The sequence below is a fragment of the Haplochromis burtoni genome, unplaced genomic scaffold (genome assembly GCF_018398535.1).
Source record: "Haplochromis burtoni strain Fernald_Lab_line unplaced genomic scaffold, NCSU_Asbu1 Contig_22, whole genome shotgun sequence".
Taxonomy (NCBI): Eukaryota; Metazoa; Chordata; class Actinopteri; order Cichliformes; family Cichlidae; genus Haplochromis; species Haplochromis burtoni.
In genome coordinates this window covers 2,145,920-2,167,148 of record NW_024582383.1, presented here as the reverse complement: position 1 = coordinate 2,167,148, position 21,229 = coordinate 2,145,920, and the positions used below count along the sequence as shown (strand labels likewise).

At 43.8% G+C, this 21,229-nt stretch overlaps 1 protein-coding gene across 15 annotated transcripts in view; it reads left to right on the top strand.

Annotated features, from left to right (window-relative positions):
- LOC102308027 (neurexin-3b) overlaps positions 1–21,229 on the top strand; it is a 317,322-nt gene that overhangs the window by 255,820 nt on the left and 40,273 nt on the right. For all 15 annotated transcript variants that reach the window (XR_006054139.1, XR_006054138.1, XR_006054137.1 and 12 more), the window contains one exon: positions 13,407–13,578. Coding sequence is in view for 12 of the 15 variants with exons in the window: in XM_042218692.1 (XP_042074626.1) it covers positions 13,407–13,578 (172 nt within the window). In the remaining 3 variants the exon portion in view is untranslated. The remainder of the gene's footprint in view (positions 1–13,406; positions 13,579–21,229) is intronic.

Sequence of the window (21,229 nt, the reverse complement as noted above, 5' to 3'; positions counted from 1 at the left end):
AAGTGCACTTTTAATGCCAAGTAAAAAGATAGAAATACTGCATGCTATCATGCTTCACTGTAAACTTCTTCACGTATTAATTCTCAGTGAATGTGATCTTGGAACTGCCTCAGAGGCATTCGTGAAGACATAATAACATGCAGGGCTCAAAAACACGCGAAACCACAGACTGTATGTAAAAGATGGTTTGAAGTTGCGTGAACCTGCATTCTTTACAGTCACCAGCAGGGGGCTCCAGACTCAAAACAAACCAGAAGTTTGTGAGAAAATGACACCGCTTTTCACTCGATTTATGACGTTATACATGATTCCTGACGAGTTTATGATCTCAGTCTTCAAACAACATCATGTTCATTTTTTACAATTGTGGTCACATGAGAGAAAAGAAGGCACTAAAGCAAAGTATTTGTTTTCTTTGTTTTTCATGATGTTGTATCTATTCAACAACTGTGTATTGCCTGAGTGGTTAGCAGTGATTTTGCTGGCTGTTGCTGGTAAATGCAGTTGCAAAGAAGACGCTACACCAAAACCTCCTAGTGATGGCTTTGGTTGCTAGCAGATTGTCAATCCAAACTCTATTTTTTTTTCACGTTTCTCTGCAAATAGTAGATAGCTACTAGCCGAGTGGTAGCAAAAAGGAAAGTTACAGTTCACCTTCAAAGTAGCCAACAAGTTCAAAGAGGTGCAACTTTTACTTTGAAGGTGAACCGTCTGGTTTGTGTCTCACTTCTCATAGTTTTACTACAGCTCTGAGAGTCGTTGGACAGTGTTTATAGACGAGTCTATCACGTCTATTCAAACTATGACTGCAACATTAAATCCAATAACCTAAGCAATCACAAGGCTTCCAGTTGGGAAATGCACGTTTTTCCTTAGCGACAGGTGGTTTCCAAGTGGGTCAGTGTCTATAGGCCTATACACCTGGGGCTTTTTCAACGGAGTTGTCATAAACCACCAGCAACAACACCCAACCAATCAAGAAATACTCAATTTTCCCTCATGACCAGTGGTTGCTAGTCTCTAGGCCTGTGTGCCTGGGGTTGTAATCACTTGATCCTGCGTAGTCACCATAATTAGCATATGTCCAAAATGGCACAAAATTAACATGATCTAGTTACTACACATACAGACTGTGGCACATCCTGTCATCAAGATAAAACAATAAAGTTGCCTCAGCAACACATTTGAAATCACAATCCTTTTTAGATTAGATCAAAGGGCTGTAGGATGAGGTGCCCTACAATAGCAGATCATAAAATGCTGTACAAATTACACACCGATTGACTCTGTGAAAAGCACCCTGACTCTGACCTTAACCTAAATCCTAACCCTTTGACTTTAAGGCTAGGAATGGCGTGCAAAATAAATAATAAATAATAAGCTGCACCTTATTTATACGCAATCCAGCAACACCCAATCAGCCAAAGAGTAACACTGTTAGATGGCAAACAGCAGCTATTGCAGAAGCATTGTTTTTGCACAGATTTCACAAGCTCCGCTAATTTATCTCCATTATAACAGTGTTTATACCAACTGGAGATATACTTTATCTTCGTACTAAATCATAATCTCTCCAAGTTGAAGCAATTACGCTGCAAATGGTGTGAATTTAAACAGCGGCAATCGGTGTCTTATGCGCTTAGTGGGAGGGAGCGACCCACGAATTGATATTATCACAGAGAGACTTGGTGGATTTGAAGCTAAATGAATCTCAAATCAAAACCAAATGAGTCTCCTCTTCAGCAGACTCTCAAAAACAGAGAAATTGAAAGAAGAAAAAAACGAGTGTGGTTGGACCGGGATGCCTAATGCGCTCTATTCTCAGTTAATCATTTTTCTCCACCTCACCTCATAGCCTCTCTTCTTGTGTGCTTTTTCTAGACATTCACTTTCATGCTGCGCGTCTTTTCTCCCCTCTTTCTGTTTTTTTCGTTCCCCCCTCTGCCTTCATCCCTGACACCTCAGCAGGCGAGGTGGAAGATAGAGTCTTGATCCCAGGCAGGTTACCCTTGGCAACAGACCACCCACCCCTCTGGTAGTCGCACGTTCAGGGCAACCCAGCTAGCGCCAGTGTTGGTATCTGTCCCCCCCTCCCTGCCCACCAACCCAACCTGCAGAGATCAGAGGAGGCAATTTCTTATTTTTTTCTGTGTCATCATCTCCTGTAATTTAGGAACAAACACCCCTCCTTTGTTTTCCTTCACTTCAGCCTTCACAATCTAGCCCAGACGCCGCCAGCGAGGGATCAGAACACCGTCTACTGTAGATGCCAGCCATTAGCATTAGCATTTTTAACACCTGTTCCAGCGCACGGGGGCGTTAGCACTTCTAATTTTAATGCATCTCGCAAAGACAACATTGGGCAAACAAGGGCTGTGACAAAATTTTAAAAAACAACCATGTGTGTGTGTGTGTGTGTGTGTGTGTGTGTGTGTGTGTGTGTGTGTGTGTGTGTGCAGGCATACAAGAGCGTGTGAGTTCACGTGCACACTCTTGTGTTTACATTCATCAGTCTGTCTGTTTGTGCCTGGAAGTGCGTGCCCAGAATAGTATGTTTGTATAAACAGATGGATGAGAAGCTGTGCCTCTCTCTATCCCCGTCTCTTTGTCGTCCCCCAACACACACACTCACACACACTCACACACACTCAATGAACTGCAGTCCAGGCTTTGCTCAGCAGTCAGAGACATGCTACCACAACATGGGACAGAGAGCAAGCGTCTCCGTCCTGTTATATACGATATATGAGCGTCTGTGTAATAATAAGCCTCCCCCTCAGTCTCGCATTTGTCTGTCTTGCTCCAATAATCAGCGTCCTTCTTGTTAATTGGGACTGCAGCTATCTAAAATAGCTTCTGCCCCCCCCCCCCCAAAACACACACACACACTTTTTCTTTGTCACAGTTGTGGTTTTGTTTTTGCATATTACCCGAGACATGGGAAGGAGAGCGTGCAAAATACGGAGAGCAGCTCTTCAAACAAGCTGAAATCTTTTGTGTGTCTATTCAAATAATTTCAGCCCGTGACTCTTTACCAAGCAGCTGCAGCGATGCATGCGATTGTGACTCAAGGTATTCTCTGTGGGGAAAACACAAAGGTCAAAGATAAAGTTTGCCTGTGATTTTTTTCCCCTCGTTTTAGTCTGGTATGTCTTTTATCTCGTTTCGTTTTTGTTTCGACTTAAACGCTCAGCCTGTTTCTGTCTGAGAAAATGGAGCGGGTAGGCATTTTGTGAATACATTAGAAAGTCGTTCATTTTGGAAAAATGAGGGGAGGAAAGAATGTAGGGTAAATTGTGTGACCGCTTGATTTATTGTATGCTACTTTCACTCTGGGGCTACCAAATTGAAAGTGCTCAAATTCAGCAGCACATTAAATTAAATATCTGCCGAACAGATTCTAATTTGATCACCAAGCTGTTTCAATTTCATTAGCCTAGTCCCTAATGGACTTTCACAGCATATTATTCCATCTAGCACAAATCCCATTCATTGACTTTTTTCTCCTTCTTTTAAATAAGCCCGTGGTGTACAGGGACCACGTGGCCCCACATGTGCAGTGTGAGGTCATATGAAACCTGCTTTTTCTGTTACGGACACTTGATCAGGTAACTTTGAACCCAAACTGAGTAAATCCACAAGTAAGCTCCCGATTTATGTCCGGCGACTTCCTAACAGCTGCTGTAAAGCAGTCCAGGAAGTATATGAACACAACCGTGGTAGTGTTGAGACTCTGTGTTTGCGTGTGTTTGTGTAGGGCACCAAGGCCCATTGCTTTTGCTTACGGCCTGATTACATGTTGTTGAAGTCCAGCACGCGCTGCATCGTAATGGTCCGAATGAAGTAGTGCAGCAGCAGGTCAGGCAGATGAAAATTAATGGCAGAAGTTTTACTATGTTTCTGTGGTTTAGCACGCTTTTAATTATGCAGTCTGCATTATAATAACGTGTGTGTGTGTTACTCTGACTATAAACAGAACAACACTCTTTCTCAGCTTTGCTCTCCATAGATGGAGGTTTGCAGCATATACTACAGGTAATCCTGTAGTGTAGTACAGTACTGTGCAAAAGTCTTGAAACACCTCTCGTTTCTATATATTTAGGTCTTTCGGCTACTTTTACATACAACCTCGTACCAGCACAATTTCAGAGGTTTGTTTGTATGTTTGGCACTTAACGCTGACCTAACGTTAAAAAAGAAGCCTAACCCAAGTGATGAACCACAGTTGTGTCTACATATAATAGACAACTTGGCAAAGAATCGATTTTCAATTTCCATCTTTTTCTTTATAAATCTATGACAAATGCCAAAAGATAAAACAGGCAAATTTGAAAGACATGAAATGATTTTATTTTTTTTTTACCAATGAGGTGATTCCCCAAAAAATATTAGCTGAAAATGTGGCATATCTCAGCATGATGTGCAGTGTGTCCTTGAATATTTAGAGGAAACGAGTGGAGGACAAAATAAAAAGCGTTAGGCCTAAAAAGTATGTGAAGCAGATAAAAAGCATCTGAAAGTCATTTCCTTAAGAAATAAAGTCCAGCAAAGACCTGATGCAGGAGCTGAGAGATGCACCTGACTCTTTAGTTTCTACTGTCTGCAGAACCATCATCAGAAATGGTCTCAGTGGGAGGATGACTGAGAAAAAGAGGAGAAAATGTTGAGGTGTGCCAAATTAGACAAGAACTGAAAATCAGTGGCTTCTTATTGTTGTGATGAATCCAAGTCGACATTTTTAGCTCATGTCTGACTGGGAGAAACTTCATTTTTTAGCATGACAATGATCCCAAACACACTGACAGTGTAGTAAAAACATGGAGAGTCATGGATTGGCCTCCCCAGAACCCGGACTGCAGCATTATTGAAGCAGCGCAGCATCATGTTAACTGAGAAAGCAACAAAAGGCAGCCAAGACTGAAAGAAGAGCTTTGAATGTCCTTCAAGGAGCCTGGAGAACTTTTCCTAAAGACTAATTAAGGAAATTACATGAAAGCTTGACTAAGAGAGTTCAGGTTGTATTGAAGAATAAAGGCGGCCATACCAAACACCGATTATTCGTAGCAAAATATAAAGAAATGAGGGCTGCTCAAGGCTTTTCCTCTGATATGCATGATTTAATTCTTTTAGGGTAAAAACCACAAGAAAAAAAAGTTTATTCTGGAGGAACCACAAGGTCCAGGACAAAGGTCAAAGAGCAGAACCGATCAGCCTGATTGGAGTTGCTAAATGTAAAAAAAGACCTGAAACGATATTAAACAGAAGCGTTTTATGCAGATAACGAGCAACATATTCACTGGTAGCGCAAAGATGCAGAAGCCAAAGGTTCTTTGAGGTGCAGCCACTTTACTGAGACAATGCAGCACTGTCGCAGGCAGCAGAGCACGCCGGTGACGATTAGGATCAGTGCACCGTCAGTACTCTAAGTTCCAAAAGGCTGAAAGTGATAGTATAGAACTCGAGAGGACTCTGCGGTAACACTGATAAATGTTTTCACCAGGCCGTCCGCCATTAGTGTCAAGGCAAGTTACAGCCACAAGAGCGGACAAACAGGAAATAGAGAAAGAGTGGGTGTAAATAATTGATAAGGCTGACCCTGCGCGATTCATATTCTGCAGCAGAGGATCAAAGAGCGCGGAAGAGAGTTTGACATTGAGCCTGAGCGCTGAAGTCAAAGCCATTACCTTCCACAGTAACGCTGCTGCTTGTGTTTATATTAAAAATGCAATGTCTCTTCCTCCTCAGTCTGGGCTAACACTAGCTGGCACTCCTGGGCATTAACCAGCTGGCTAATGGACGCTATGGTATAATCCCGGCAATTACAGTAGCTCTAAGTAGCGCAAGGTGGAAGCCATTTTGTTCCTGTCCATCCGATGAAGCAGTTTCTGGCTCTCTCAGGTGTGAGATACAGCCCGTGTTAGACCTCAGGGTTCTTTTAGGCCTGATCAATATTTCAGAGGCACCCAGGCCTCTGCACGTGGTATCCTCCCCCGCGGCCTCGCACAACAGCTCTGCAGCCAATTATGAACATCTGAATGAACATTTGAGCCAATTAATCATTTATGAAATTTCACAGTTTTCAGAGGAATGTTTATTTGAATAGTGCATTAAGATTGTCACTGTACAAAGCTAGGAAGCCTGGACGCTGCAGCTTTTAATATGAGAAAGTAAAACCGTGTCTGCGGTGTTTTATTCGGCTCCACGGTAGAATAGATCTATCCCAAATTAGATCCTATTCTGCGGCGCCGCCACGAGGAGCCGCATGTCCTGTGTAAAAACAGAGCTTTCTTTCTTATTCAAAGCTCTGTGCCCCTTACAGAGAATCAGGCAAAACAAATAGCTGCCCAGTACTTACATCTGTTTAAGTAAATCCTTTAAAAGTTAACATTTTGGTCAAATTGTGACCAGACAGGGCAAAATGTTTCGGTTTGTTTGCCCAGTTGCCTGATGGGTCTTTTAACCATCGGACTTGTTCGTCTGTGCAATTCACACAAGCTTTACTCTTGTATGATAATTCTGCATTATTAAGCAATAAGAACAAGCAGTCTGATGTCCTGTAATCATTATGAAGCTATAATATAAAACGTTTTTGTACAAAGTATCGGTATCGGATCAGTATCGTCGATACCACCCTGAATTTTACTTGGTATCGGATCAGAAAGGAAATCTGTGGTATCACTACCAGGTACCACAGCACACCTTCAGGGGTCTGGTGGAGACCATGCCTCAGTGGGTCAGGGCTGCTTTGTAAGCAAAAGAGGAACCAACTCAAGGCAGGTGGTTCTGATGTTCTGCCTGATCAGTGTATGAGAGCATGTGCTTTTCAGTGCATTTATTGTTCTGATGTTGATGCCAACAGTAAGCTGAGTGTGTTATTGAATTTGGAACAGTGAAGCTCAGTGAAGCTCTCTGGCACATAGGGATATGATACATTATGCTTTGGATACATGGGAAACCATTTTAGCAGCTCCATCATGCTGCTTTTGCTATTTTCTAGACAGACACTTATTCTGCATAGAAATAGGGCTGCCACGATTAGTCGACTATCAAAATCGTCGACGACTGATTTAATAGTCGACGCGTCGTTTGAAGCTTTGTAAGATCGCAAAAGACGCAGGAATAAGTAGCAGGATTTAAGAGTGTAATAACGGACTGAAACAGAAGATGGCAGCACTGCATGTACAAGGATGCCAGCTGCCGTTAAACCCCGAAGAAGAAGAAGAGCTGTGTCCCAGAATTCATAGCGCAGCCCAGCTCAGTTTCCAACAATGGCGGCAGCTAGTTAGTTTTAATATTACTCTTATTATTCTTTCTGGGTCACAAAATAAACGTTTAACATATTTTCAGGCGAGAATGTAGCTGTGTAAACCTCAAATATCTGCTCAGTTTATCAGGACACCGCATATTTTCAAAAGCGCTCCGACGTTTTCGGAGACGTCTGTTACCCACTAGCTCGATAGCTAGCCGGGGGCTAGGTCACTAGCGCCGTGAGAACACCGGACTCCCGGCAAATCGTTTTCAAACCCACCGCCGTCTTTCGCTACTCAGGTTAAACATGATATATGAGTCACTTAGATAACTTAAAAATGTTATTGTTTGGCTTTTTTTAGTTTTTATTTGTTCCTGAGTAAATCGGTTTGGCTGAGATTAAAGTTATAGTTTTTACACAGCTGAATAAACGTCAAGCAGACAGCTGATTATCAGAAGTGTGAGATGCTGGAGAATTTACTCCGGTGTCCTGTTATATTTTAGATAGCAAGGAGTTTATTAAACTTCACCGAAACAATCTGCAAATTTCATTAAAATTTAATAAACTATCATCTTGTCTTTATTTTTAGTTAGCACATACCTTAAACACTTAAAGCTGTAAGCTAATGATAGTTATATAAGAGCAGATGCTGCTGGTGCAATAAGCTGTACTTTTACGTCCAATGGATGATGATCTGATTAGTGGACTAATCGCAAAAATAATCGGTGACTAGTCGACTATCAAAATAATGGTTTGTGGCAGCCCTAATAGAAACATGCTTCAGATTAATATAATTTTCACAGATGTATGCTACTGAAGATATGTTTTCTTGAATGTTTGTAATAGGTAGAGCAACCATTTTCTGGCTTTTTTTGTAATAGAAAGTGTGGCTGTGCCAGGGTTTCTAAATTATTTTTCATAACTAGGTGTGATTTGCTTTGTAGACCTAATCAATTTAATCTATTGTAGAAATAGAGACATTCTTTATGTAATTAGGGCTTTCAATTTCGCCAACAGCGCTTGCAAGACCACAGAAAAATATGCCAAGCTTGTCCAGTTGTCAGCGCGTTCTGTACATGAAGAAACGACTAGCTGCAAAGGCCAGCGCACACTCGCACACACAAACCTCTCTTTTACTGCCTCTAACATCCTACCCTTTAGCAAATTTCTGACTCTAGAGCTTGATGTGCACAAGAATAGACAGCTACAAATCACCGCGCCGTCTATGAGTTATCTCTGTCAATTACTGACGATAAATGGCTTTGGCAGTGGGAAGGCCAGGCGCATCAATCCTGCATGTGCTAGCTTCTCCACTCTATTGATTCTGCTTCCACTGCGTCCATGATCCAGTTTTGTTGGCCTCTGACCGCGAAAGCTAACTTGAGCGCTGATGTCAGATGAAAAGAGGGATATGTAACCCAAACTCCCACCCTGGGACATGTTCACATTCCTGGTATCAGATATTCCTCCCTCCCAAATGAGCCTTTATATAGATCTGCTGGAGTCATCCCGCTACAACTGCTCTGTACCCGTACTAGATTACAATCAGGGTTTGATTGTAATGCGATACTTTTTATTACAATTCTCTTTTTCTGATAACATTGTATTTTGTTCTATTCTTATTCTTATCATCCTATTCCAGTGTTTTTTCTTAATTTTTGCTTCTGTAACTTTGCACTGTCCACTTTCTGCTGTAACAAAACAAATTGTGGGACTAATAAAGATTATCTTATCTTTTTGTAGCGAGACAGGTCCCCACTTTTAATAACAATGTCTGACCTCAGAGTGCGTTCAGTGCACATCTTCTTATTGAAGATATCTGGGTCATAACTACTTATTTTTATGCATTTCTTTCTCCATCTTTCTTTTCCTCCCCAGCACAGCTAAGCTTATTGCTTATTCTGCCCATATCACCTGCATAAAATGGCTGTCAGATGTATTCATCTGTCTCAGGCTTGTGGCTTAACAGAATGACCATTCAGCGAGCGGGCGATGGCGTCTATTGTGAGCGGCTCGTCCTCCTGTACAGCAGCTGTCTGATGAGGGCTGTCTGCAGGCTCGCCCACCGCTGCCTTGAGTGATTCTCTCTCCTTCACTCTGCCCCGGGCGCTCCATGTGTTGGAGGCATTGATCGGCCCTGAATTGGATTGCAGCGAGCCTGATTACTGATGTCAGTGTGTGCCGGGACACGTGGGAACGCCGGAGATCCTCGTGCCGAGCTCAGGCTAGCTCGCAGCGGAGGGATGAGTCGGAGGGAGGGGTGCATTCGCTCGCCTGGAATTACATTTATCACTCTTAGTTACACAGAGCGTGAACACAACATGCCCACACATACTGTACGCCTTAAGTGACCCACACACGTATACTGCAAACATAATCGTGTTTTTGATCCTATAGCGGCGAGCAGTCAGTGTTTGTGGCTGACATTAAATAAAGAGTGTGGGAGTCTGTTAGTCTATAAAAGGGCTTACGCGCATCATACCAGTAAATTACAACTATACTGCTGTAATTTGATTGTTACAACTAAATGTTGTTACACTGTATTTTTCCTCTAACACGACACTAAAGACACTAAAGATTCTTTTCTTTGTGAGGTTACACTTCATCGTCCGCGAGTCCGTGTGCACATGCGGCGGCGTCCGCTTTCATTTGAGCGCGCGCGCGGGTTTGGAAGTGATTTTCCGCGCATCATTTGTTTACACCTAGAATAGCCGGCCATCATCTTTTCCACTAAGAGAACAATAGCCATTTTTTCCCTCTCCTTTTGCTCGGGAGACAATGAAGTGCCTTCCCGCCTCGCGAGCGACAGGCCAATAAAAAACGTAATTGGATCTGTCAATCAAACACTGCTGCAGCGCAGGGGGTGGGCGGGCAGGTGGGTGGGCGGCGGTGGCAGAGGCGGGAGGGTAGGCCGGACACTGTGAGTAGTGCAGATAGAGAAGAGAGAGAGAAACGGGGAGGTGTGCCATTGCAACGCGCTAATACACACAGTTCCTTCTTTGCACTGCCCGGAGGCGCTCAGCAACAGTTACAAAGGTGTACAATTGTTGTGTTTTGCTGTTTGTTTGTACAGGGGCCGGGGGGATGACGATCTGTCTTTGTTTGTAGGTATTAGTGGGTCGCTGATGTGGCTTTGATGCGACTACGCAGGAGAGCCAGGGCTGCCAGAGCCTCTGAAGGTCACAGTGGATGTACTAGCGCTGATGTTTCTGTCTGTGCTTTGTATGCGCTCGGCCCGTCAGACATGTTGTTTTTTCATACCAGGGAAAGGTCTTGTCTTTAGTCAGGAAGGCCACGATGCTTTAGTAGTATTTTTCACGGTACAACAGACACGCCGAGCATCACCTTGTCACATTAAATCATCTGCATACTGGCGCGTGTGCTTATCTCGTCTCGGTGCTCGGATTATGTGTATTTGCTGTCAGATAAGCAGCGTGCGTAAACGTACACGTGCGCCCACACACACAATTTTGTTGGAAGTGTTGCACTAAGTTTTAATGACAACTGCTTAAATTAAGAGCCCATTTACAAGCTCTCTGACAGAGAAGTTAAGTGCGCGTTGAGGTATTCTGCTCGCCTACTCTGCGCCCGGGCTCAGCTTTTAGGAGATGGCTTTCTTGTGTCTTTGGTGACATTGTTTTTCCATTATTAGCCGAGCTGCTCCATCGTTCCTTCCATTACGGTCTCAAGCACATTGAAATTCTGTATCTCTTTTTATGAATAGATAAAGGATGTTTAAACTGTAAGTGTGAGCGTGGCAGTGAATACTGTTCAGTGTCTTTTGACCACTTTGGCAGTTAAAAGGAGCTGAAGAGGAAACTACAGTATGCAGAGTCACTGCAGGGGTTCATTCGCTGCCTATTTTCTGGGCTTTCTACCTTTTTTAAAACTTTGAAAGGCTCCTCTGGAGGATGCTCCGCGCCTTGAATCATGACAACTCCTGCCCTGTGCACTTAAAAACGGTTAAGAAATAAAAATGGAACCTTAATTAACAGAAATCAAAAGAAGCGCCTGCTTTCTTCCAGGGTTTTTAAGGTGCTCGAATTAAGAAGATGAAAAACAAACTTAATTAAAAAGTATTTTTTTAAATTTCCTATTGATGTCATGTGTATTTTCAGCCTGTTCTCTTGCCCTGGGTGTCAGCTAATACTGTTTCGTCCAACTCCATCGCACTTACACACAAGGCATTGCCAGAGGGAAAGGTCATAACATGAATGTTTCAGCTGGGCATCTTTCAGCAAGCAGGATGACTGTTGTGAAGGGCTGGAGTTTAACCATCATCTTCACCCCGACCTTATTAAGACCAAGAGAACAGTTAGTGAGTCGTGGCAGCTTTCAGTCACGTGGCTGTTGTCAGGCTGCTCGCAGTGCGTTGCACTGAAAACCTCCTGTGGTTGTACGTTTTTGCGGTCATCTTTAGTTTGTGTTACACTCTTCACAATTTCATTACTGCTTGGTGATTATTTTGTGCATCTTTGCTACCGAGTTGGCGTCTTCCATGCAAACTGCACAGCAGTTCACTTACGACCAAAGTAATTACAAGCAACTGCCCACAACCTCCAACAACCACTGACAACTGGCTGTAGAATTCCCTAGCAACCCCCTAGCAACAGAGGTTCACTGATTGGTCTCTAGACTTTACTCATGAAATTGATTGTTAAAGTCCAGTCTTTAGCAATCAATTTCATGGTAGCTTCCTGCAACCTACAACGGCCACTTGAAAGTGGTTGTCAGATGGTCCCAAGGCCTGTGTGAGTGGGGCGTTTGTAGTTTAAGCATCTAACCAGCAAGTAAAATATAAAGTAAAAAGCAAGTAGTGGGGGAAAAAAGATTTCGACAGTGCATGATCCACATTCTCCCAGCAGATGAATCAGCAGCTTATCCAACAACCAAACCTCCAACCTGGTAATGTGGACTTTGTAGTTCTCTGAAATGGAATCACAGCCATTAAAGCACCTGCTCCAGTGACATCTGACCAAACAGCATGAGGACACACTGCTGTTTGATTTGTTGTTAAACTAACTTAATATAGCAAAATGTGTCCAGGAAAAAACGTGACACGCTTCCTGTTTTACTGTACAGTGAAGCTTCCTTTGGTAATCGGGTGGTATAGTCTCACCATATAGTCTCACTTACAGCAAGAGGAACTGCATCAAGCATAGCTTGGCCTTATTAAGTGCTCCTCTTAGGTATGAAGAGCCTGTAAAATGAAATAGAGGTCAGCAGGTTTAAGTGTTGTGTCATTTAACTTGTAGCAATCCTGCAGCGCCTTTACACTGACGAGCACTGTCAAATTCAGCCTGACATTATCAGGGTCTGTATTGTCACAGTCAGCCATGCAGGGCCAGTGTCTCTGCTGATCAATTAGCAATATGTGTCTGCTCTGTGTTCAGGCTTTCCTAATTTTGGTTTTGTTATGAGAAATAGTCCCACTGCTCTGGGCTTCTAAAGAAGGTAATTACACTGAGAGATTCCCTGTGGGGGATTAAAACAAATGACACAGAAAACACAGCCTTTCCCCATCGCCACTCACTCAAGCCCTGCCTCCGCTTTAAAACCTTTTGCTTGTAACGCCTGCATGACCATGAATACACAAGCAGTCACAATAAAACACACTCTGGCAGCTCGTGAAAATTAGTGGGGTCGAGGGGAGAGAAATCAGAAAATGACGAGGGGGCATCACGATTTACGGACATGGTATAACTGGTTTAGCATTAAGAGCTAAACAAAGCATATGGTATTCATGCATTCTGTAAGGACCGCGGCAGAAAAAGCATCTGTCCTGCCAGTTTTGTGGTGACAGGCTGCAGGGAGCATTACTCATCATTACAATCTCTGCTGGCAGCCTATTTTCATCACATTACAGTGGTATAATGAAGCGTAGCGCGCTAGCGTCCTCAGGTTCTCTGAGTAGTTCACCATTAGCACCAGCCGGGGGCATTCATCCAAGTAGCTTTATTGAACTTTTTACAGTTAGTTTATTGTATAATTAATTCATTACGGCACAACAATACATGTGGGTGGAATCTGCGGTTCAAATTCATCTCGCGCTGACAGCGGTGCCACACAATTTCGTATCGCTTGCATTTATTAAGCAGCGCTCACTTTGTTTGATGGCGTCAGACCAACTCTTTCGTGCTCTTTGTGTCTGTTTCAGGAACAAGGCAAAATAGGTGTGACGTTCAACATCGGAACGGTGGACATCAGCGTCAAGGAGGTAAACACGCTGATAAACGATGGCAAATACCATTTGGTCCGATTCACCAGGAACGGAGGCAATGCAACCTTGCAGGTGGACAACTGGCCGGTCAATGAGCACTTTCCCACAGGTACCGACCTCATTTTTAACTCAGTCTATTTGATATTCTGTTATTAACACAATGAATCCTTTCTGGAGTAATTCAAGGTAAATTAGTAGTAATAGCTTTAAAACCACTGGACACCATCTATTTCATCATGCAAAGGGCACAAGCAGGAAGAAAGGATTCACCTTCACTTGCTCTCCGGGGTAAAATATGTGAGATGACTAACAAGCATGTGGCCATCACCTGGCCAACATCATACTCGTACTGTAACATGTGCTTCAAAACCCTTCAATAAACACGATAACACTTGGCTCCACGGGAGGGGGGGACACCGAGTTTGAAATCTTTTGTCTTGCAAGACGCATTAACTGCGCAACATTCGGTCAGCGGGCAGGCAAGGAGAGCACTGAAGGCAGAAACCAAGGGTGGCCTGTTGGCCAGATAAAGCTGCTGCCTGCCTGTATCTCTCATTCCCAGGTCAGCAGAAGCGGCGCACCAGCAGAATACAAATAGGGTCATCAAACGGAGCGCGCTCCATTTGGAGACTCAGGCACTCCCTCCATTTGGAACAGATATGTGCTGCTCAGCTAGCTAGGTGAGAGAGTGTGAGAGAGGGAAAGAAGGAGGGGAAAAAATCCTCCCCTGCTTCTACTTAACAGTCCATTAAATTGAGTTGGCTCTCCTCAACTTTGATATCTGTGTCTCCATGTCAGCCGGCTTAGGAGAAGCTACCTTTGTTTGCTCGTTTCCTATTACCCTCCTCTTCAATTTCACTTGGTCAAACAGAACAGACACACGGGGAGACAACATGGGAACAAAGTGGCAGTCGAGCCAAGAATGACAAAATATAATATGAAACGTCATTGATCTCTGTGGAACAATTGTGCCGCGCTGGTAGGACGAGAATGTACAGGATTACATGTCGACTAAAAAGCCAATGTTAAATTTCCTTGAGATATGAGCTCGGCTATACCTAAGAAGCCATCACGCATCAATAATTGAGATATTCTGTTCTGAAAGCTTTAAAAAAAAACATATGCAGAAATGTTGATACCACGTAATCGTAGGAAGCCAGCAAATATGAGTCGATCCCTTTCACTATGTCTCAGCAGCCCTACAGCATGCTCCTTTTGCCTGCTTGCCTTCACCGATGACAGGCCAGCATCCTCTCCTGGCGTGACCTGGCACGCTGTTGTGGTTTGGTTCAGTGCCAGCGCAGGTGACGTTAATCTCTTCTGTCTCTGGCTTTCTTTTGCCGCCGGCTGTCTTTCGCTTTTCTTTGAGCAGATAAGGTCGGACGGGTTTCATAACCGCATTTCAGCTGCAGTAACGCTGCGAAATACTGAGAAACTCCGCAGCGCGCACACAAGTGACATCTCCGTGGCGTACACATTGGCGCTCGCGTGTGCGCAGCGCTCGATGAAGAAATTGAATTAATCAGGCAGAAGCGGGCGCGATTGCTGCACAGAGGTAGTGTCATGTCCCTTATGTTCCCGACTGTGGATCGCGCAATAGTTCGACCGTTCTTCATCTTTAATAGCCATCAGTTTGGGATAGGAATTGAACGCCTACCACCTTCATAATTACCTCAAAGGGCCTGCTTGCATAAGCATGCAGTGCTTGTTTCCTTAGCTTCTGCCAATACGTATGCCGGAATCTGTGATCCAAAGCCAGCAAAGCTCAGGAGTCACTGCTAAATGGTCGTTAAGGTTTACATCTCCGCTTCAGGAATGCGCAGCAGAAAGAAGTTTAGCTGTGGATTTCTTTCAAGCGATCCCGCTGAGGTTTGTTCCCTTTTCTGTCCGCCTGCCATTGTCTTGAGATGGAGTTGAGGTCGGCGGATCGAATGCGTGGTAATTTCTTTTTCTCTTCTGCACAGGTAATTTGCAGGACATTCAGTGATAGTAATTCAACGATGATTGATTTTTTTCCCTCGCCCTCCCTCCTTTGTAAAGGGGTTGTCATCTCGTGAGTAATTACATGTTAGGGTCCAGACTCATCGACTGCCTTCTCACACTTCTAATGCTTAACTTGAAGGCAGTAGCTGCCACGAGGCTCTCAGGCCGCTCAATAAACAGTTACCGGATCTGGGCATGCCCTCTCCCTGGTGGGGGAATAGGTGAGGACAAAGGTGTTGGTGGTTTGCTTGTCAGTCAGAGCCGCTTACAAAATAGGCCTGAGGTGTGTAAATTGGACGTCTTAACAACAGTGTTTAGAGAGGTGGCCAACAAAAGCATTGAGACATTAGGATTCACTTCAAATGGCAGCAGCCAGTTCTGACAGCATGACGTGCTTCTAAATAACGGACGATTTCATAACTCCACAACTTTGGTGTTTCTTTGCTTATTTCAGCCTCATTTTTAACACTGACTATGAAATTGCACCAAATCTTCCTTAAGCAGCAGCCACAAGATTGTTTTGATTGAAGCTGTTGTAAGATTCAGTCTTTGGAATAACGTTACAGAAAGCCGTTACTCTGATGAGCTTCGGAAGGAAGTTTGGGTGGGGGACACTCAGCGAGGCAATTTCATTCCTTCTTTAATGAGCTGAAGAGTTTTCATCTGCGCCAGAATAATTGGTTACGAATTCTTATAATGATCAATTAGAATTTTTCAAATGATGAGCTTACATCACGTAAGTGCTATTTGAACACCGGAGGTGAGGATCTCTGAACATGGGCGTCTGTACTCCTACGTACATGTTCCATTAAAACGTGCACTTAATTTGTCATTAAGTGCACGTTTGTATATTCATTTATTTTATTCGAAATCAAGGAAAATTCTAAGTGAACACAAACTTTTGAGTGGTAGCGTGTTCCAATATAACATGGGTGTCAAATATAAGGCTCGGGGGCCAGGATCAGTCCAGAAATTATATTCCAATCTGGCCCACTGAATTGTGGGAAATGTGAAGAAGGGCCTGTCATATTTTAATTGTGCTTTCATGGGTTTCATACTGATAAACACCCCCTCGCCTGGAGGGGACAGGACTGTCCAGGCAATGAGCTAACTTCATTTTTTTTGTAATGTTAAAAATTGTCAGTTTAAACTCTGCTGACAGACGTCTGTCATTTTCTACACAAATTACACTTTTTTCTTATATTAATATATATGAGGGATTTAATGTATAGTTAAACATCTTTACACTGACAGAAAGGCGAGTTTCACTTATGATCAAAGTAAGCTGAATGTGGCGCATGTTTAAAATGAGGCTACGTGCACACGTACACGGGTATTTTTGAAAATGGAGATTTCCTGTTTTTGTTTTGTTTTTTTAATCACATCCACACATAAAAGCCAAAAGCGAAGGAAAACGCTGCTAGGAACATGCCAAAGCAGCAGGTGGCGCTATATTCCTAACCGTGTAGAAATGTTGGCCAATCAGAAGTCTAGAAGCCTCGGTGGGAAAGAGTAAACAAAGCTGGGGCATAGAAGCAGAACCGAGTCGTATGTGTGGAGGACAGTAACTGTGTGTGTCTATGTAAGCATTTAAACACTGCAGAGAGTGAAATTAACAGTAACAGTATTTTGTCTACGTCCGCCATGGTAGAAATTCATTTCAGCGAAACAGTAACCCGGCGCACAGTGTGACGTCAAAAAAGGCGCACACCTTTGACGCTGCCTTTTCTCCGTTTTCCTCGTCCACAAGTAAACGCAAAAACTGAGTTTTCAAAAATCTCCACCCTGGCCGGAGTTTTTAAAAATCTCCGTTTCCAGTGACCGAAAGCGGCGTTTACGTGTGGACGAAAGGCGCAAACGCACAGAAAAATCTGCGTTTTCAAAAATACCCGGGTACGTGTGGACGTAGCCTGAGTTTGACATCCCTGCACTTTGATGCTAAAGCCATATTACCATCGTTAACTGTAAGAGAACCAGTCACAGTAAGCCGGTATGGTACAGAAATGTAATGGATTACATTAGATTGTAATTTTATTATAAATATAAATAATAACATAATCATTTTACTATATAGTGTCAAATCACAACAAAAGTAACCTCAAGGAGTTTTGTATTATAAGGTAGAGACCCTGCAACAATCATATGACCCCCTATGAGCAAGCACGGCGACAGAAGGAAGGAAAAACTCCCTTTTAACAGGAAGAAACCTCCAAAAGAACCAGGCTCAGGGAGCCAGGTGGCCCTGCTGTGACCTTTTTGGGTTGAGGGGAGGCAGAGATTTGTAATAACTAATGATTAAATGCAGAGACGTGTAAAAAGGTCCAGCCCTAACTATATGCTTTAGCAAAAAGGAAAGTTTTAAGTCTTAAAATTAGAGATAGTGTCTGTGTCCTGAATCCAAGCTGGGAGCTGGTTCCATGGAAGAGGTGCGTGAAAGCCTCGTCTTCTAAATATCCTAAGAAGCACACGTAAGCCAGTAGCCTGAGAGCGACATGCTCTATTGGGGTGATATGGTATCTATCTCCTATCCATCCATCCGTAATCATAACTATTTATTCAGTTCGGGGTCACTGCGAGACCGCAGCCTATCCCCGCTGTCATAGGATGAGAGGCGGCGTCCACCCTGAACAGGTCCCGTCTTTCTCCCAGTGAAGCAAACAGGTTGAAGGGTTCCCTTTGCAGTAAGATTAAACACAGGCAGTGAAGCTAATTCTGACACGCGGCTGAAGAACAGGAACATTTTATTAAATAACTGAATGAATTATGCAAACTGCTACACACTGTCTGATTGTCTGTTTGTGTTTCTGCAGTGTTACTGGGCTCTCCTCTCAGCTTAGTTCTCCTTTGTTCCCGTCTCATTATTTAGCATTCAGTGCTACCATAGCTGACAGCCAAAAATATAATAAATAAATAGTTTCAATAATTTAAACTGTCTTTTCTTCCATTTCTGCTGAGGTCTGCTCAAAACATGGAAGGCAGTGCACGCTGTACAGAGAGATAGGGTGGATAACCTTAGTGTCAAGCTGAGCGTGCCCGGTACACAAGCGCTCAGAACTTGATATTGTCAGTATCAAAGGTGACTTAAACAAAACTGCTTTCCCTGATAAAAAAAAATCCACACTTTAATGCAACCAGTGTTAAGAAACAAGACGGAAAAGAACTTGTGCACTTCACAGCCCCATTCTTCTCTATAACAGTACACCCGCTCTGATCCCACACTGGAGCGTTTCCACGAGGCTTCGGCAGCTTACGCGCGCGCGTGTTTGCGTGTGGGCGTCGAATGTATGCGTTGACTGCTTTTGTCTTCCTTTCTCTAATTATTCTCCCCCTCTAACAGTGCCCTCTCAGATCTCTGTTCTGTTTTTGTCCTCAAATTCCTTTTTATCCGTGTTTCTCCGCCTTTTTCGAGTCGGTGCTCATCGTGGCTACGCATCTTTCTCGCAGTCCTGTGTACTTGTGTGACAACCCACATTACTGCAGGGACTTGTCTTTGTCTAGTGAGAGGCTTCCAATTTCCTTATATAACACTCCGAATCCCTGCACTCTTTGATTTCGGATTACATGATCTCTTTTTTTATTTGCGTGAGTTCGAATCTTTGAATCAAAGAATTATTAGACCGAGCCAGGCGGAGATTGTGCATCGCACGTTGCCTCGAGCTGGCTGAGGTCCAGGCGTTGTCTCAGATGAATGACCATTGGCCTAACTACTCTGCTAGTGCCTTGGGGAAAGTATGTCCGTGTGCGTGCGTGTTTGTGTGTGGTCCATCATTTGTGATGGGTACAAGGGGGTTGGTCATAGCCAGAACAGCCTTGTGTTCATTTTCAGACACACGAACGCTCGAAAACACGATTACTTTCATCCACACGCTGATGCGCACAATGTTGCGACTCCCACAACCTGAAACAGACACAATGAGTTGCACGGTTTCAAAATATCTGCCAATCTTTGTCTTGAAATACAGACAAAACAATTCCTCAGGAGCGAGATAAATCCCCACGCGTCCCTGGGGCCAAACATGATTAGCCCTATCTGAGACACAATCTTTGTCGCTCTCACAACTCAGACTAAGCCCAGTGTACAAGCCGCCAATCTAATTCATCTTTTCAGCACCATAAATTTCAGAGCGACCTGATAAATGATGAATTTACTCCCTGGCTTCGTCTGACGCCCGAGAGAGAATGGAAGGAAGATCGGGGGCAGGCGTGCAGGAGAAAAAGAAGGGACGTGGGTGAATAGAAAAGAAGTGCAACCGGTGAAGGAATACAGAAGCGTTTAATGGAATACGTCGACAAAAAGTGAGAAAGAGCTGACATGTAGACGGGCACAGAAGAAGAGAAAGTGAGTGAAAAGTAGATAAATTGTGGCTGCAGCTGTAGAGGCCGGATTCAGCCAAGAAGAGCAAAGAGAGCTGATTGCTGAGTCTGGGAGACGGAGAATAGCGGGAGCAGATGAAGGAGCTGGAATATCGCTGGATGGACAGTGTGCCGAAGAGAACGAGAGAATGGAAAAAAGCTTGAGTGCACGGATGAATAACCAGGGAGCGAGGAGGAGAAACAGAGATGAAAGTCAGGTGTAGATGGGAAAGAAGGTGGCTTGTGCGAGATATTCATTACCAGGGGGCTGCGGTGGCGAGCTGTGGAGTTGAGCTGTGGAATGATGATTTCTGGACAGGGCCACACTATATCAAATGTACTCATCATCCCCAAATAGAGAGAATGCCAGGAGCCTGTCACGGTGGCCATTTTCACAGTTTTGATGCGCTCTCAGCACTGGCCCTGTGATGGAACCCCGGTGAGATTAGTCTGGCAACCAACTGCAGAGAACGAAGCAACCGACCAGCAGACGACTGTCACCGTGCCAGTGTTTGTGTTGACTGAACGGCTGCCACCAAAGGGAAAAAACCGAGACACTGTTTTGGCTAGGAGGAAAAAAACGGTGATGGCATGCAGCGGGGCCGAAGTAAAAGCCGGCAACGTGCGCATAAGCTCGCAGCAAAATAATATAAAAATGATAAACATACGTAAATATTTATATTCACCTGGTCTTCTCTATAAGGGCTGTGTGGTGTTATCACACTTTACCTGTTAAGGCCCTGCAGAAACACAGAGAGAAGAGACGGACGACAAACTCACCCATGAGGCGGCCTTCCTGTACAAGCAAAATGAAAGTGTCCTGGTTGGGTTAGCTTTCGACTGACTAACACCAAAACCAAAGCAAACATAGCTAAGTTAGCTTGAGTTAAGGTAGGCCACAAATTTAAGGTAAGATTCCTGGAAGATCAGCTGATCACAGAGCTGCTGCTGCCTCTGCAAGCCCTTTTGTAACCCATTTCCAAAGTAGCTCCACCTTCGCTGCCTTACCTGTCCGTACTGATGGGTGTTTGGTTTCTCGCCCTACAAATATACAGTTTTTCTTTTGCTTGTTTTCATTATGGACGTTGACTGAAAATGAAACCGGTTCTCTGGCTTTAAAGAACATCAGACATATTATAATGTCAGATTGCTCATTCGTCTCTCTCCTCAGTGCACTGGCAGGAAATATCTGTCCACTATATTTAGGGGGAAAAACTGAAACCCTTAGTAGACTGACTTTTTAATAAACAGTAGTGCTTTTATTGGCAAGGTCATCCATTCTGAAGTCACCTCTAGAAATTGAATATCAAATTGACAAACTAGAGAGAATTTTCTCATTAGTTGCACAATTAGCTGGTGGTGTATTCATTACGTGGGGACTGTCACCTCATTAATCACCTAGAACAATGTAAGAGCTATACCTG